This window comes from Salmo trutta, chromosome 14 (assembly GCF_901001165.1).
Source record: "Salmo trutta chromosome 14, fSalTru1.1, whole genome shotgun sequence".
NCBI classification, from domain to species: Eukaryota; Metazoa; Chordata; class Actinopteri; order Salmoniformes; family Salmonidae; genus Salmo; species Salmo trutta.
Window position 1 is genome coordinate 56,164,042 of NC_042970.1, and position 15,031 is coordinate 56,179,072.

Consider the following 15,031-nt stretch of genomic DNA (forward strand, 5'->3'; position numbering starts at 1 on the left):
CTGTCTACGTGGCAGTTAGCACATGTGTGTGAACAGGGGTGGGGAACATAGGCGATTAGTTTGTCTGTGCAGAATAAGTCTGTGAAGAATAAGATGACACGAGGGCTCAACAGTCTAACTGCATTTGCCACAGCTCACACTATAATGTGCTCCTTTCTGCAAGTTTCCACACAGCTGAGTTCTTGCAGATAGTAAAAACACAGGATGTGTCACATGCTGCGATCTTAGCCATACACCAAGTCTTATGACTAAGTCACACAAAGACAAGTTTGTATCAGGTTAGAAAAAACACTAGGATATAACAAAAGACAATTCTCTAAGTAAAAACAGCATAGCATGTCTAATTTCTCATTTCCCCCCCCCACAGAAGTAACTAATTCAATCATGCAGTGAGATTAGTCATGTGCTCTGTGTGTACAGACCTAGTTGCGCTTTTGGCAATTTCGAGATGGAGATCATCTCGCTGACAAGGTGATGAAACGCAGTACGTCTCTCTAATCCGTCCCATGAATTGAATGTACTATACAGAGTGACATTGCTTCTATGGTACCTACAAACATAGAAATAAGAATGAATAGAAAGAGTGTCTCCACTCAAGTCAGTGATGGCATATTGGGTGGACTGGCAGTCATTTTAAGTGTATCCATGCCAGGAAGTAAAAGCAGGAAGTGTACCCTTCAATCTGTGCTGTGATTTGTTGAGTCAACTCAGCTGACATTACAAAAAATACATTCCATTGCTTAAGCCACATCAGTTGGCATCATTTGAATGAACATTCTACATTACCATGGCAATACAGCATCAGTTGATAGAACATTCCAAAATATCATGGAAATTATTGCATGACAATACCAGGCAGCCATTGCGAGTGTACACACGAGTTTAACAGTCAATTGCCAGGGTTAGAGCTTCCAAGCCTGTTCTATTTCTTCGTATTTATATGCCTACAAATAAGTATTTTCAAATCAAATGTTATTAGTCAACAGGTGTAGACCTTACAGTGAAATGCTTACTTACGAGCCCCTAACCAACAATGCAGTTTAAAAAAATATGGATAAGAATAAGAAATAAAAGTATCAAGTAATTAAAGAGCGGAAGTAAAATAACAATATCGAGATTATATACAGGGGGGTACCGGTACAGAGTCAATATGCAGGGGCACCGGTTAGTTAAGGTAATATGTACATGTAGGTAGAGTTATTAAAGTGACTATGCATAGATGATAGTCTGGGTAGCCATTTGCAAATGTAAATAGTCTGGGTAGCCATTTGATTAGATGTTCAGGTGTCTTATGGCTTTGGGGTAAAAGCTGTTTAGAAGCCTCTTGGACCTAGACTTGGCGCTCCGGTACCGCTTGCCGTGCAGTAGCAGAGAGAACAGTCTATGACTAGGGTGGCTGGAGTCTTTGACAATTTTTAGGGCCTTCCTCTGACACCGCCTGATATAGAGGTCCTGGATGGCAGGAAGCTTGGCCCCAGTGATGTACTGGGCCGTTCGCACTACCCTCTGTAGTGCCTTGCGGTTGGAGGCCGAGCAGTTGCCATACCAGGCAGTGATGCAATCGGTCAGGATGCTCTCGATGGTGCAGGTGTAGAACCTTTTGAGGATCTAAGGACCCATGCCAAATCTTTTCAGTCTCCTGAAGGGGAATAGGTTTTGTCGTGCCCTCTTCACAACTGTCTTGGTGTGCTTGTATCATGTTAGTTTGTTGGTGATGTAGACACCAAGGAACTTGAAGCTCTCAACCTGCTCCACTACAGCCCCATTGATGAGAATGGGGGCATGCTCAGTCCTCTTTTTCCTGTCCACAATCATCTCCTTTGTCTTGATCATGTTGAGGGAGAGGATGTTGTCCTGGCACCACACGGCCAGGTCTCTGACCTCCTCCCTATAGGCTGTCTCGTCGTTGTCGGTGATCAGGCCTACCACTGTTGTATCATCGGCAAACTTAATGATGGTGTTGGAGTCGTGCCTGGCCGTGCAGTCATGAGTGAACAGGGAATACAGGAGGGGACTGAGCACGCACCCCTCAGGGGCCCCTGTGTTGAGGATCAGTGTAGCGGATGTGTTGTTACCTACCCTTACCACCTGGGGGCAGCCCATCAGGAAGTCCAGGATCCAATTGCAGAGGGAGGTGTTTAGTCCCAGGGTCCTTAGCTTATTGATGAGCTTTGAGGGCACTATGGTATTGAACGCTGAGCTGTGGTCAATGAATAGCATTCTCACATGGGTGTTCCTTTTGTCCAGGTGGGAAAGGGCAGAGATTGCATCATCTGTGGATCTGTTGGGGCGGTATGCAAATTGGAGTGGGTCTAGGGTTTCTGGGATAATGGTGTTGATGTGAGCCATGACCAGCCTTTTTGAAGAACTTCATGGCTACAGACGTGAGTGCTATGGTCGGTAGTCATTTAGGCAGGTTAGTGTTCTTGGGCACAGGCACTATGGTGCACTGCTTAAAACATGTTGTTATTACAGACTCGGACAGGGAGAGGTTGAAAATGTCAGTGAAGACACTTGCCAGTTTGCCAGCGCGTGCTCGCAGTACACGTCCTGGTAATCCGTCTGGCCCTGCGGCCTTGTGAATGTTGACCTGTTTAAAGGTCTTACTTAATCGGCTGCGGAGAGCGTGATCACACAGTCTTCCAGAACAGCTGGTGCTCTCATCCATGTTTCAGTGTTATTTGCCTCGAAGCGAGCATAGAAGTTATTTAGCTTGTCTGGTAGGCTCGTGTCACTGGGCAGCTTTCGGCTGTGCTTTTTCTTGTTTACTTATGGCGGAATACAGCTCATAGTGCCAGCCTCTGACTGTGGTGATATGTAAACGGGTACAAGAAATACAGATTGAAACTCTCTAGGTAGGTAGTGTGGTCTACAGTTCATCATGAGATACTCTATCTTAGGCGAGCAATAGCTCGAGACTTCCTTAGATATCGTGCCATTAAAATACTTTTGCCATTAAAATACTGCAAATCGGTCTCTCGCGCTAGGGTGTGTTTTGCATATAAGCTGTGGTAGTAGCACATGTAGGCTGCGTCTCAAATGGCATCCTTTCCCTGTACAGTGCATTACTTTTGACCAGGGATATAGTGCACTACTTTTGACTACTGCCCTATGCAGGGAATAGGGTGCCAAAGTCCTCATACATTTGATGTTCAAGTGTAGTTGTGTGAACCTTGAATGGGTAAATGTAACTTTAGGCCTGCTCTTTGTGAACATTTGACCCCACAGATGACCACACTCGAGTCAGGCTGCAACTGCTGGACGGAGACCCCCACTCAGACTACATCAACGCCAACTACATAGACGTAAGTAGGGCGGCGGAGATGTGAAGGGAATGGAATTTTTATCAGATTGCTTTTGTATTTGACTTTATACAAGGTCACATTTAGCCCTCTGACACCATGTATTAGTAAGGAGATGAAACAGCATTTCACTTCATGACATCTTTACTAAGATAAAATCAAATATTGCATAGAGCATTATGGGTACTGTAGTACATCATGCTACAAACATTACTATTATGAATGGGCAGTGAAGACTGATTTTGCAAGGATGGACACAAAATATGACACACCATCGTCACACACACGGAGATTATATATACAGTAGAAAACATATACGCTTAATACGAGTCAATGTGCCTGTAACATTGACATATCTGCCACAAACACAGCGTACTGTATCTGAGCATGCATTTGCTCATCTTCGGATGAAAGAATTCTGCATTGACATAACTACCATAATGACAGTGTAGATATGATTGTCTCTATTATGCTGTGGGGACTGGGAATGCCCTGTACTCCGAGAAGCAGCATCAGGATAAGTCGGCATTATAGCTGTATAATCATGTCATTGAGCCCCATTTCCTCTAATAAAACAATTACTGGGTCGATGTGCCAAGATCCGCTGGTAAAATGTATTGTTATACCCAGCTCTAGGAGCTTCAACTGTGTTGATTTTTTATTTATCTCATAGAGGTTGTAATAGTAATGAATTTGTAGATGTTGTTTCACGCACGTTCCCACTTGATATGGTGAAATGGCAATGTCCTATTAAGGATATGAAATGTATACACTGTATAGATTTGAACTATGCAATCTGTCTCGATGGAACAATATGATAGAATTTCCATTTTGGCGGATAGGAAACTGAAGGGTCTCGGATTTGATCTGATTTGAAAGGACCTTGAGCTGTTACAGTAAGCCTGGGGGTTTTCTATTTTCTCTTCTCTTTCTCACAGGGGTATCATAGACCAAGACATTACATCGCCACACAAGGTAATTCAATTGGATGGGGGGGGGGGGGGGGGGGGTGTGTAAGACGCAAGACACCTGGAAAAGTATCCCCAGACATGGGGGAGGCAATTACTCAGATGTAAAAAAATCTATACAATAATAATACTCTTAAAGCCAATGACAAAAATTTAACACCCCATTCCTTTTGTTCCATAACAAACTGGGGCTTATCTTTAACTGATCCTGGGCATGGTTGTGATTTGTATAATTCGCTCTCATTCTGGGATAAGATACAGTGCGCGTTCCTCTGCTCAGACATTGCTAATGCCTGGATAGGTATTTTAAGTATCAGCTAACCACATGTTATAGAAATCTGTCAGTCAATGACACAGTTGATGACATGGCACACAACCATTGGTTGATGCATGCAACGTCTGAGCAGGGGAACGCGACCAAATAAGGATGAGACAGTGATGTCTGAATATTATTTAGGAAGTATAACTGCACTGGGAGGTCAATGGGGGCTCTGGTCAAAAGTAATGCACTATATAAGGGATACAATGTGCCATTTTTGGGGATAGGGTATCATTTTGGAAGAGGCCCGAATGACACAATTTGAACATTATGCATGGGAGAATGACTGCCCCCTCTCATTGACGCCACAGAAGTTCAAAGCCGACCACGGTACTGCAGGCATTGTTAGCAAAAAACAGGATCCTCAATTGTGAAAGGAAAATGTGCAATCTTTGTGGTCAATCTTCGTGTAAAAAAAAGTATAATTCAAAGACAATCATGATACCAATATTTGCTTCTAATACACCAGATGTATGTTCTTGAACCGATTATTTTAAAATTGCACAAGTTATAAGGATTATTTAGTTGCTAATGGCAGCCTGCAGTACCCCAGTTGGCCTTCAACTTGAGTTACTCAATGAGATGGGGCAACACTGAGCTAACCTGCAATGTCACTTCCTGGAGTAGCTCAAACTGCGTATGTTATGTCACCATGAGTCTCCATCTTTACTGACTTCATTTTGCTTCAATTCAGTGCTTCTTAATCCTGGTCCTTTGTTTTTGCCCTAGCACTTCACATATAACACTTCGTATTTGATGATTTGAATCGGGTGTGTAGTGCTAAGGCAAAAACTAAAATATGCACCCCTTTGGGTCCCCAGGATTAGGAAACACTTGAGTCTTCACATAGGAATGAATGGTACAGGTGATCGATGGCTTTGCCTATTCATATATACAGTCATTGCTCCTATGTGTACTTCCTGGTTCCTGTTATGACATTATCTCTGTCCAATCCTTCTTGATCTCATCCTTGCTCTCCTTCTCTCCTTCCAGGCCCCATGCAGGAGACAGTGAGAGATTTCTGGAGGATGATCTGGCAGGAGAATTCCGGCAGTATTGTCATGGTTACCAACCTGGTGGAAGTGGGCAGGGTGAGTTCATCAAAGAGGATTTGAAAGGTGTTAGAGCAGGCGGCTAAGTTCTTATACCGAATGGATTTCTGTGCTGTTTCTTTCCCCGCTGCAAAAGCCAATTGTTTAATAGATCAGGGTGTGTCAATCATAGTTGGTATTCCCCTTCCCTACACCTCATACCATTACTGTTCACAACAAATATATGCGATAACAAATAGTTAAAACAAATCAACAACAAATATGTGACGACAAAATTGAATTCAAAATTGAATTCAATGCCATTAAATCAGGCCTAGGTATGTATTATCAACCACAGAAATCGAATGAGTTTATATTTCTCCGCTATCAACTCCTCTGATTGGTCCTTTGATGTTATGTTTAATAATATTATTTCTGTCCATTTCAGGGACCCCTTTTGGCTCAACAGCACCTCCAGAGGCAAAAGTCCCATACAGCCTCTGTAAGAGACAAAGCACTGACCATGTATGTTTCTCTGCCCAGGTGAAGTGTGTGAGGTACTGGCCTGACGAGACTGAAGTGTACGGAGATGTCAAGGTGACACTGATCGAGACAGAGCCACTGGCCGAGTATGTCATCCGCACCTTCACAGTACAGAAGGTAAACCGACTAAGTCAATAGCCAGGCTTGCTTGTTTTGTTTTCATTCATTCCAATTTACCGAATTAACATGGTGGTTGACAGCAAGGTGAAGCTATGTTGTCCAACTGGGAAATGAGAGTATAATTGAACACTGGTAATCAGTGAGGATTTGCATTGAAAGAAGCACAATACAGTTGGGATGCAGGATTCCGTATGCGGCGGTATTGTTCTGTTAGCTCCCTTTAAAAGGGAAATATCAGAGGAACAGTCACGAAACTAGCAAGCATTGATAGGCTTGAAATGCATCTTTCTGTGGCTCTGTGAAAGCCGCTTAAGCAGACAACACGAGCTAGTAGTCAACTAATCTTTCAACGCTTTAATCCATCTGTTTTGCAAGAAAGCTAAAGTTCCTTTTAACCTGCTCACACTCTTCATTTGAAAGGGAAACGGGACATTGTCATTACGAAACTCCACCATCACACCACAACCTTAATTCCTGTGCCTTAAAAAGCAGTGCACTGTGATGGCCGGGAATCACGCTTCGGATGCGTATGCGTTCAAATAGAGCGTATTAAATTGTTTTAATTGCAGCAAATAATGAGTTCTGAAATTATGAAAAGCATTATTAATGATGAGTCCAAGGGGATTATTTTACTGCACCACGCAGATAGATAGATCTTTAGGCCCGCACACACACACTCACACTTTAATCCATTGAGAATATGTTAAACCAGAGCCCACTGGTTTGGCAAGCTTAGACACAGTTTACCCCCGCTTTACACTGTTACACTCCAATGCACTATTAAAGGTGGTATGTGTCCATGCACTCCAAACAGTGAAGGTATTTTAACTGCGGTATTAAACTGTTATGTGGGTTTTGCTGGCATATCAAAGCTGGCAGGCAGGGATTAAACAGCTCACCAACCCAAATGGCAATTAACCGCTTAGCATTAGCACAGGGAGTGGAGGTGTGAAGCCTGTGATTATTATTACTGAAGCCCAGCGCTCTACTGTTCTGTAAATGGCCTTATTCCAGTTTTTGCACATCCACTCCCTTTATGTGCTGCTGCCTTCGCTGATATCCTTATTGGAGTGGGTTTTTAGTACCATGCCACGTGCCTTTAAGAGTGAGAACGACTTACTTTCCACTCTGCCAAGTTCACGTTGCCATGGTAAACATGAGCTAGGCCCCACCTACCTTCTTTCCCAATCTGTGATTTACTGCATTTTGTGGCTTTGTTGTTTCCCATCTTAGATGTTTACCCCATATTGATTTCGGAATGTAATTTGAACATCAAAGGAAAGGAAATCAATAGGCCTCCAGTTATCAAATCACCTTTGTTTTGTTCCCCTCAATACTTGCCTGTATGCTCAAGTCGTCATAATGTATTTTCTTAAAAGAAACAAATCGATAGCTACTCTATATTCAGTTGTTGAGCCGGAATGGGAGCCCGTCAGATCTTCAGTTTCCAGGAAGTCCCATATGTCTTCATTTGAGTCTCCATTTTGTTTAGTCTGCCCGCAGTTTCTAGGAAGTCCAGGAAACTCAGACATTTCTAACTTGGAAACCTGTTGTAGAAAGAGGAGGCCCGAGTTTCCCACTTGGAAAGTATCAGAATCAATCAATAGGAAGCTCTATGCAAATAACTTATTAACTTCCAACTTGTCATGTATACACCATTTGTCTCCATTTAAGGCTCCATTTTGTTTCTTCTCAGAAGGGCCACCACGAGATTCGAGAGATCCGTCAGTTCCACTTCACCAGCTGGCCTGACCACGGGGTACCCTGCTATGCCACCGGCCTCCTGGGCTTCGTCCGCCAGGTCAAGTTCCTCAACCCGCCCGACGCTGGCCCCATTGTGGCCCACTGCAGGTACGTACTGTCCACACTGAGGGGGATTGTGGGACATAACACAGGACTACTGGGATGACATATTTGTCACTCAGGGCTTTTGTCTATGTATTTATTTATACTTTATTTAACCAGAAATAACAACAGTAGCTAGCGGCAGGTAGCCTAGTGGTTAAGAGCATTGGGCCAGTAACCAAAAGGTCGCTGGTCCGAATCCCTGAGCTGCCATCGTAAAAAATGTGCCCTTGAGCAAGGCGTTATTAATCTAATTGCTCCTGTAAGTCGCTCTGCATAAGAGCATCTGCTAAATGACAAAAATGTAGCTGGGAGCCTTCACATACATTTTTAGGTCGAAAAATGAATGAGCGAGAGCGATGGGAGACTTAGGCCTCTCTCTCTTGCTCTTTCTCTCATCTACCCCTCCCCAGCCAACTCAAACACCCACCCCTTGAAACAGAGGTATTGAGCTCAGACAGGTGAAGGGGGAGGGGTGGGGGAGGCAAGGGGGGAGTGGAGAAGAGGGGAGGGGAGGGGACAGAGGGAGGGAGTGCGTGAGCGTGCACAATGAGATGTGACAGGGAGAGGCTGCTAAATGGCACAATGCAATTTTACATTTGGCTCGGGTCTCTCAAAACAAAGCAGATGTGACTAAGACATTTTCAGAGTGGATTAGCTCAAGTGCCAAGCGCTGCTCTTTCTGCACTCATGAAGCATGGGGCGCCTTGTTCCCTCTAATACCCCCGAGGATGAGATGGGGAGAGACTATGGCAAAGTTTATTACCGCCACTTTATCTCCTGCCCCTTATCTTCGCCCACTCATAACCTTTACGAACCACCTTGGAAAAAGGGAACTTTCACACCTGTCGCAGGAGAGTGACATCCACTTTATCTGTCTGTCTGTCTGTTTTTTTGTCTCTGTCCCTCTGTCTGTTTGTCCCTCTTTTCTTCCTAAGAGGCATGGCATTTGCATTCCCATAGCAACCCACTATATTTAACCTCCCTGTACCTCTCATTCAATACATCGTCGCTTTTCCACAACCCAAACGATGGTCGGTTCATGTTCTCCTAAAAAAGTCAGCCTGCCTTTTGACGTAACACTTCCAGATTGCTCCCCAACCGAATTCCCCCATTGAGGATTGACAACGAATGTCCCATGGAGCTGCCTATAGGTTGGCAGCCATTCCCCCACTGAACTGAACGATAGATGGAATGAAGGACAACAGGATGAGCTTTGGCCGGCAGAGCGAAGGCCCTACTGACAGACTGCGGAGTAATTTCTAATTTCCTGGGGCACTCCTTGGCCGTTATCCCCCTGCCAGGACCTAGTTGTTCGCTGCGCTCGCCATTAATCACTGGCGGCTGACAGGCAATCTGCCGGGCTGCCGAGCCACTGAGCGGCCCCCGGCTCCTGAGCTCCGGAGCTGGGACCTGTCAAGATTCTGCCGAGTGAATGATGGCTGAGCAGTCCCCCTCTCCTACCTCTACCTCTTCTCCACCACTATCTCCCTTGCTCCCTCCCTTCCACCCAGCCACTCTGCTGGGTTTATTTCCTTAACACCTAACACCAGGGTCAGGGGAAATGGCTCTAACCCCTACCTGGGGGGTTGGAGTACGCTGTTTGTCAGCGCTGTAAGGCCGCCCTGCCTCCTTTGGATAACCATGGGAGCTCAGCGCGGTTCAATATAACCCCCGGCCTGTTTATTATAGGGCCGGAGCATGTGTCTTCATGTGTCGCTGCCGTCGCTACTGTACAGAACATACCGGAGAAATTAAACGCTCTCTCTCTCTCGGTTTCTGTTTCTGTATTCTCTCTCCCTCCCCCTCTCTTTCCAGTGCCGGGGCTGGAAGGACAGGCTGTTTCATAGCTGTGGACATCATGCTGGATATGGCTGAGAATGAGGGAGTGGTGGACATCTTCAACTGCATCCGGGAACTGCGCTCACAAAGGGTTAACATGGTGCAAACCGAGGTTGGTGAAGCAGCATACTGATTAGCTTTTGTGCGGATAGTGGGTAGACAAAAGAGCAATATTGTATTATAGCTTGCAAATTAGTCATTACAGTGCCATGCAAAGGAATGAAAGTGCAGTTAGCTAATTAGCTTAGCATTAGCCACCCTTATACCTCGCGTAATCATGCTATTTTGAGGTTAGCATTAGGCATTCCGATCTTATTTGGTTCAATGGTGCTGATAGTGATTACTAGCACTCATACAGTTAGCATTAGCCATAAAATTAGAGAGTGCGACTAGAGTTTTCAGACACAGCAAGTCTGCTTAGTGTAGAATTTGCCATCGCCATGGCGGAAGGATTGACAAGGCTCAGACAGTAGCCTGCTGGCGTTGGCCTTTCCCAGCCAGTCACCAGACTGATCCTATGTCACAGCCCACTGCTCACAGTTGCTCTGCCTGAAATATTCAGCAGGGATATTTTAAATCAGTCATATGGAGGAAGGGTGTAAAGCATAGAAACACAATCTCTAGCATGGACAAAGCCCTTCAAGACCAGATTATACTTCTATGGTCTAAAGCAGTGGTCACCAGTAGTCACCAAGGATTCCTTGTCGATCACCAAACATTTCTGAAAAAAACAACAACTAAAAAGCCTTCCATCAGATGCAGGCCATCAGTCCAGTAAAAAAAGTAATTATTATCACTCAGCTGTGCCTCACCAGTAATCCAACAAATTATATATTACCAGTGTGATCATATACCTAATATTTTTAAATATAATTTCAAATTGGTCTGAGAAGGAAAAACATTGGCAGGGCAATTCAAGCATGTATTGGGCCGATAGCCTACTGCACAGACCTCTGCTACTGAACTGTTTTTAACTGGTTAATGTTTGACTCAAAGTGATCTTGACTCAAAAAAGGTTGGTGACCACTGGTCTAAAGCCTAGATAGGATATTGTAAAGTGAGTCCTATGGAGGGAGAATGTAAAGCATAGAAATAGAATCTCTAGAATAGGAAAGGAAGTCAGACCTTCAGACCAGATTCTACTTCAATTGTCTCTAAGCCTAGAGACAGAGGGATCTGGGCCTCAGCTGCCAGGCATCCAAGCCAGGTTATTAGGGTTAAATTTCCCAGTGGATCATGCAGTAAGCGATGGCTTCCACAGAACAGTGGTCTTTACTCAAGTCTTACACTAGCCATTCCAAGATCTTCTCTCTAGTGGAGAGAAGGGGGAAACAACTATTGTGAGATAATGTGTGTGTTTGAGATCAACTACATTGCAGTCAGGCCACGTAGAATCACTGCAAATCACCTTGCATCCAACTAACTACTCATTATTTGATCAAGATTAGCGATTCTGCGATTCTCATCTTGCTCAAGCTGCTCCCCTCAATCACTCTGAGTGCTAGTCCACTGTCAATAGCCATAACGACAAACCGGCTATTGTCAACAGGAATAAGCATCAGTATTCTCCATAACCATTACAACTTCTGTGCACCCACTAGACCGATATACATTGTATATTTTCAGCGACTCCACGACTAGCAACCGTTCATACACAACATTCACCACACTTGATATCACAACTAATCAAATGTGTGTGGCGTCTCCTCTGGAAGATTTCCCATGTCGGACTAGCCTAGCTACCTCTGGAGTGTGCTCAGTCATGCATCATCCATCCCAATGTTCCTATTAATATTACATACATGCTGAATAATAGATAACTTAGTCCACACACTTTGTTTTATTTTGCAAATGAGTTTGCAGGTGTGTTTGCTAAGTGTCTTAGGGTTATGACCCTGCGTCCAGTCGGCCACTCGGTTTTGCAGTCGCCCTAAAATAACAATAAAACAACAGCAAACTTTTTAGGTTAGTCCCAACTCGTACTCGTATGAATACAATGATGAGTAGATAGAATTACATTATGTCATACACAGTGTTTATATATGCCACTTCAATGGCTAAAAATGGATGCCGGGTGCATTAATGGGTAGAGGGCAATTTGTGTCAGTTTAAAGCACTATTCAAAGATTATCCGGCACAAAACAACAAAAAGCAATTCATCTTTTAAAAGGCTTTCTCTGCTCCCGAGTAGCACCAGCTATCAAGGTAATGGATAGCGGAGGTCAACTCTGGATGGATTTAGCCCCGGACGGCTCTCATGGCCGCAATTAACATTCTAAACCCTGAGCCTTCTGCATTGTTGAGTGAAAATATGCATAATTCTATTCACCGGCGAATGGCTGGGATTTTGGAGATGAATTAATATGTCTGGCTACTTGATGAGCACAATGCATCCGCTGTTGAACCGCACACAGCCTCTTGATCTCCTTTTAAGGCTGTAACATGGCTGCCTTTTTTCCTGTGGTTCATTTACTTCTCCACAGGATATTACTTTACATGCTTCAAAATGCAAATTTATGCGAAGCGCTCTTCAGGCTATGAAATCCGTTTCATCAGAGCACGAGAGTACGTGTTGAAAATGCAGGGCTGCCTTCGCAGAACTGAGTTAGATATGACGTATTGACGTTCAATAATGACTACACATTATGTTTTTGTGTCGCTGTGTACAATCAAAATTCTGCAGCTGTGCTTGGTACCTGTATGTACTGCTCTGCTTCTCGATACTTTTCAACAGTACATGTGAATTGAGACTAATGGATTTGAATAGGGTCCAACTACTGGTTGAAGTGCTGTGATAAAGTAGGCGGTTAGTGTTTTGAGGTTGACCTAAAGGGTAGAAGTACATGAACATCTAACTGTATGTCATTACACCTGTTATCTCATCATTTCCTACCTCAGGAGCAGTATGTTTTTGTCCATGACGCCATCCTTGAAGCCTGCCTGTGTGGAAACACGGCCATCCCAGTCTGTGAATTCAGAGCCATATACTATAACATCAGCAGACTGGACCCACAGACCAACTCCAGCCAAATTAAGGATGAATTTCAGGTTAGCACCCTCTACTTCTTAACTCTTATTAAACTCTCTGTCCATCTGTCTGTCTGCCTGTCTATGTACCTCTGTCTGTCTGTTTGTCTGTCCTTTGCTTTTCTTCCTAAGAGGCATGTCATTAGACTTTTCCAACTAAAAGTAGTGTCATTTGCTGTCTACAAGAACAATTAATTGTTTTAATACATCAGATATTGACTCAATTATAGCATATAAATTCAGGGATTTTGGTGGGAACTCAAGTATCCCTTGTGTCGTGTCTTTGGCTATTCCGGATTAAGTGATATGACATTCTATAAAATCCTTTCTCTGTAATTAATATTGCCTGATTAAGCTAATCATGTAAATGTAATTAACTAGAAAGTCGGGGCACCATGAAAGAGTGTTTATTGAGCTGTTGTCTTCCGAATAAACTCTTAAAGACCTAGTAATATTTTACATCAATAGCAGTCAATATTAATCGTCACCTTATTTCAGTCTCATCTGAAAGTTGTAAATTCTTGGTTATCTTCACCAACCCTGGCTAACAAGTTGAATCAGCACTACAAAATTTGGTTTAATTATTTATTTACTAAATACCTAACTAATCACAGAATTACATATACACAGAATGCAAATTATGTCATACAGAAAACGTCCCTGGTGGACGGAGCCGACATGACGGCTGGTTACACAAAGGAAAGGGGGTTGGGTTTGAGTGAAAGAGCGGGAAGACTGAGGAACAAAGGGAGAAGCTGTGCTATCGTAAATACAGTATCTTATGCATTCTAAATTACCGCCCATTTGAAAAAGGAGAATGCAATAAATATTTACTCTGAGCTGCGCTTCGGTAGGTTGGTTGTAGATGCTGGCCGTGTTGCCCAACAGAGATCTTCCAAGTCCTTTGAAGGGTGTCTCTGGTGGTAAACTGGATACTTTGTAGTAACGTCGTTGTGTTAGACTGAATCCATCGTCCGTCCTTTCCTAGCCCACGTTTACAGCGGCCGCTGCTAACTCAACGGCTAGGAGGTATCACTTCTGTAGTGAATAAGAGTTCAAAGTTCATACCATTCACAATCAAAGCTCACGCTAAGGTTGGCTTAGTTCTGTAGTTGACATGTTAGTCCTTTTAACATGGAACCGTCGTCCTCACGTCCTCGGAACAGCTTATTATCTGAATCCTTCTGACATCGGACTGTCACCCTAATGTACCCGGAACAGCAAGTTATTCGCCCTTTAAACGCAGAAGCTGCAGGCCTCGCGTACTCGGAACAGTAAGTTATATTTTCGAAAAAGGCTTATATAGTGGAGGGAGAGAAGGGTGTGTTTCATAGTTTATAACCAATGTCTCTTCACAGGGGCGGGCCACTGATTGTGCAGAGCTCTAACCTTATGAAAACCCAATTCTCTCATTTGGAAGCTAAAATTACATTTAATCTTTTCACAAATAGTTTCATATTTAAACATTTAAATTGCACAACAATTCCATGTGAATCTGATAACTAATGTGTAGACTTTCCACGATACAGTTTGTCATCCTATCATTATTAAGAATGTCTCAGATGACAACCGAACTGACATCATATTCATTAAATACTAACGCATAGTTTGAACTGGTTGGATTACCGAAATATGGTTCCTTTCCCCCCCACCTTTTGATGTTCCCCGACTCTCTATGTTTAACAAAGGCTTTTCAAGAGTCCTTCAGTAGAGTCAAGAGAGGAAAGGGAGAAAGGTATTTATGGGGGGTCATAATCACTACATCGCAGTGCTAGAGGTGTCACTACAGACCCGGGGTTCGATCAAGGGCTGTATCACAACCGGCCGTGATCGGGAGTCCCATAGGGCGGCGCACAATTGGCCCAGCGTCGTCTGGGTTAGGGGAGGGTTTGGCCGGGGGGGCTTTACTTGGCTCATCGTAGCGGGCCGGGCGCCTGCAGGCTGACCTCGGTCGTCAGTTGAACGGTGTTTCCTCCAACACATTGTTGCGGCTGGTTTCCGGGTTAAGCGGGTGAGTGTTAAGAAGCGCGGTTT

The 15,031-nt window shown here is 43.9% G+C and overlaps 1 protein-coding gene across 14 annotated transcripts in view; it reads left to right on the top strand.

Moving 5' to 3' along the window:
* Positions 1-15,031, top strand: part of ptprt (protein tyrosine phosphatase receptor type T) — a 515,339-nt gene that overhangs the window by 487,006 nt on the left and 13,302 nt on the right. For 10 of the 14 annotated variants that reach the window (XM_029776440.1, XM_029776445.1, XM_029776446.1 and 7 more), the window contains 7 exons: positions 3,220-3,305; positions 4,241-4,277; positions 5,583-5,680; positions 6,164-6,280; positions 7,980-8,134; positions 9,947-10,082; positions 12,869-13,018. In XM_029776440.1, the coding sequence (XP_029632300.1) occupies positions 3,220-3,305; positions 4,241-4,277; positions 5,583-5,680; positions 6,164-6,280; positions 7,980-8,134; positions 9,947-10,082; positions 12,869-13,018 (779 nt within the window). The remainder of the gene's footprint in view (positions 1-3,219; positions 3,306-4,240; positions 4,278-5,582; positions 5,681-6,163; positions 6,281-7,979; positions 8,135-9,946; positions 10,083-12,868; positions 13,019-15,031) is intronic. The other 4 variants (XM_029776442.1, XM_029776444.1, XM_029776454.1 and 1 more) reach the window with 1 other exon arrangement.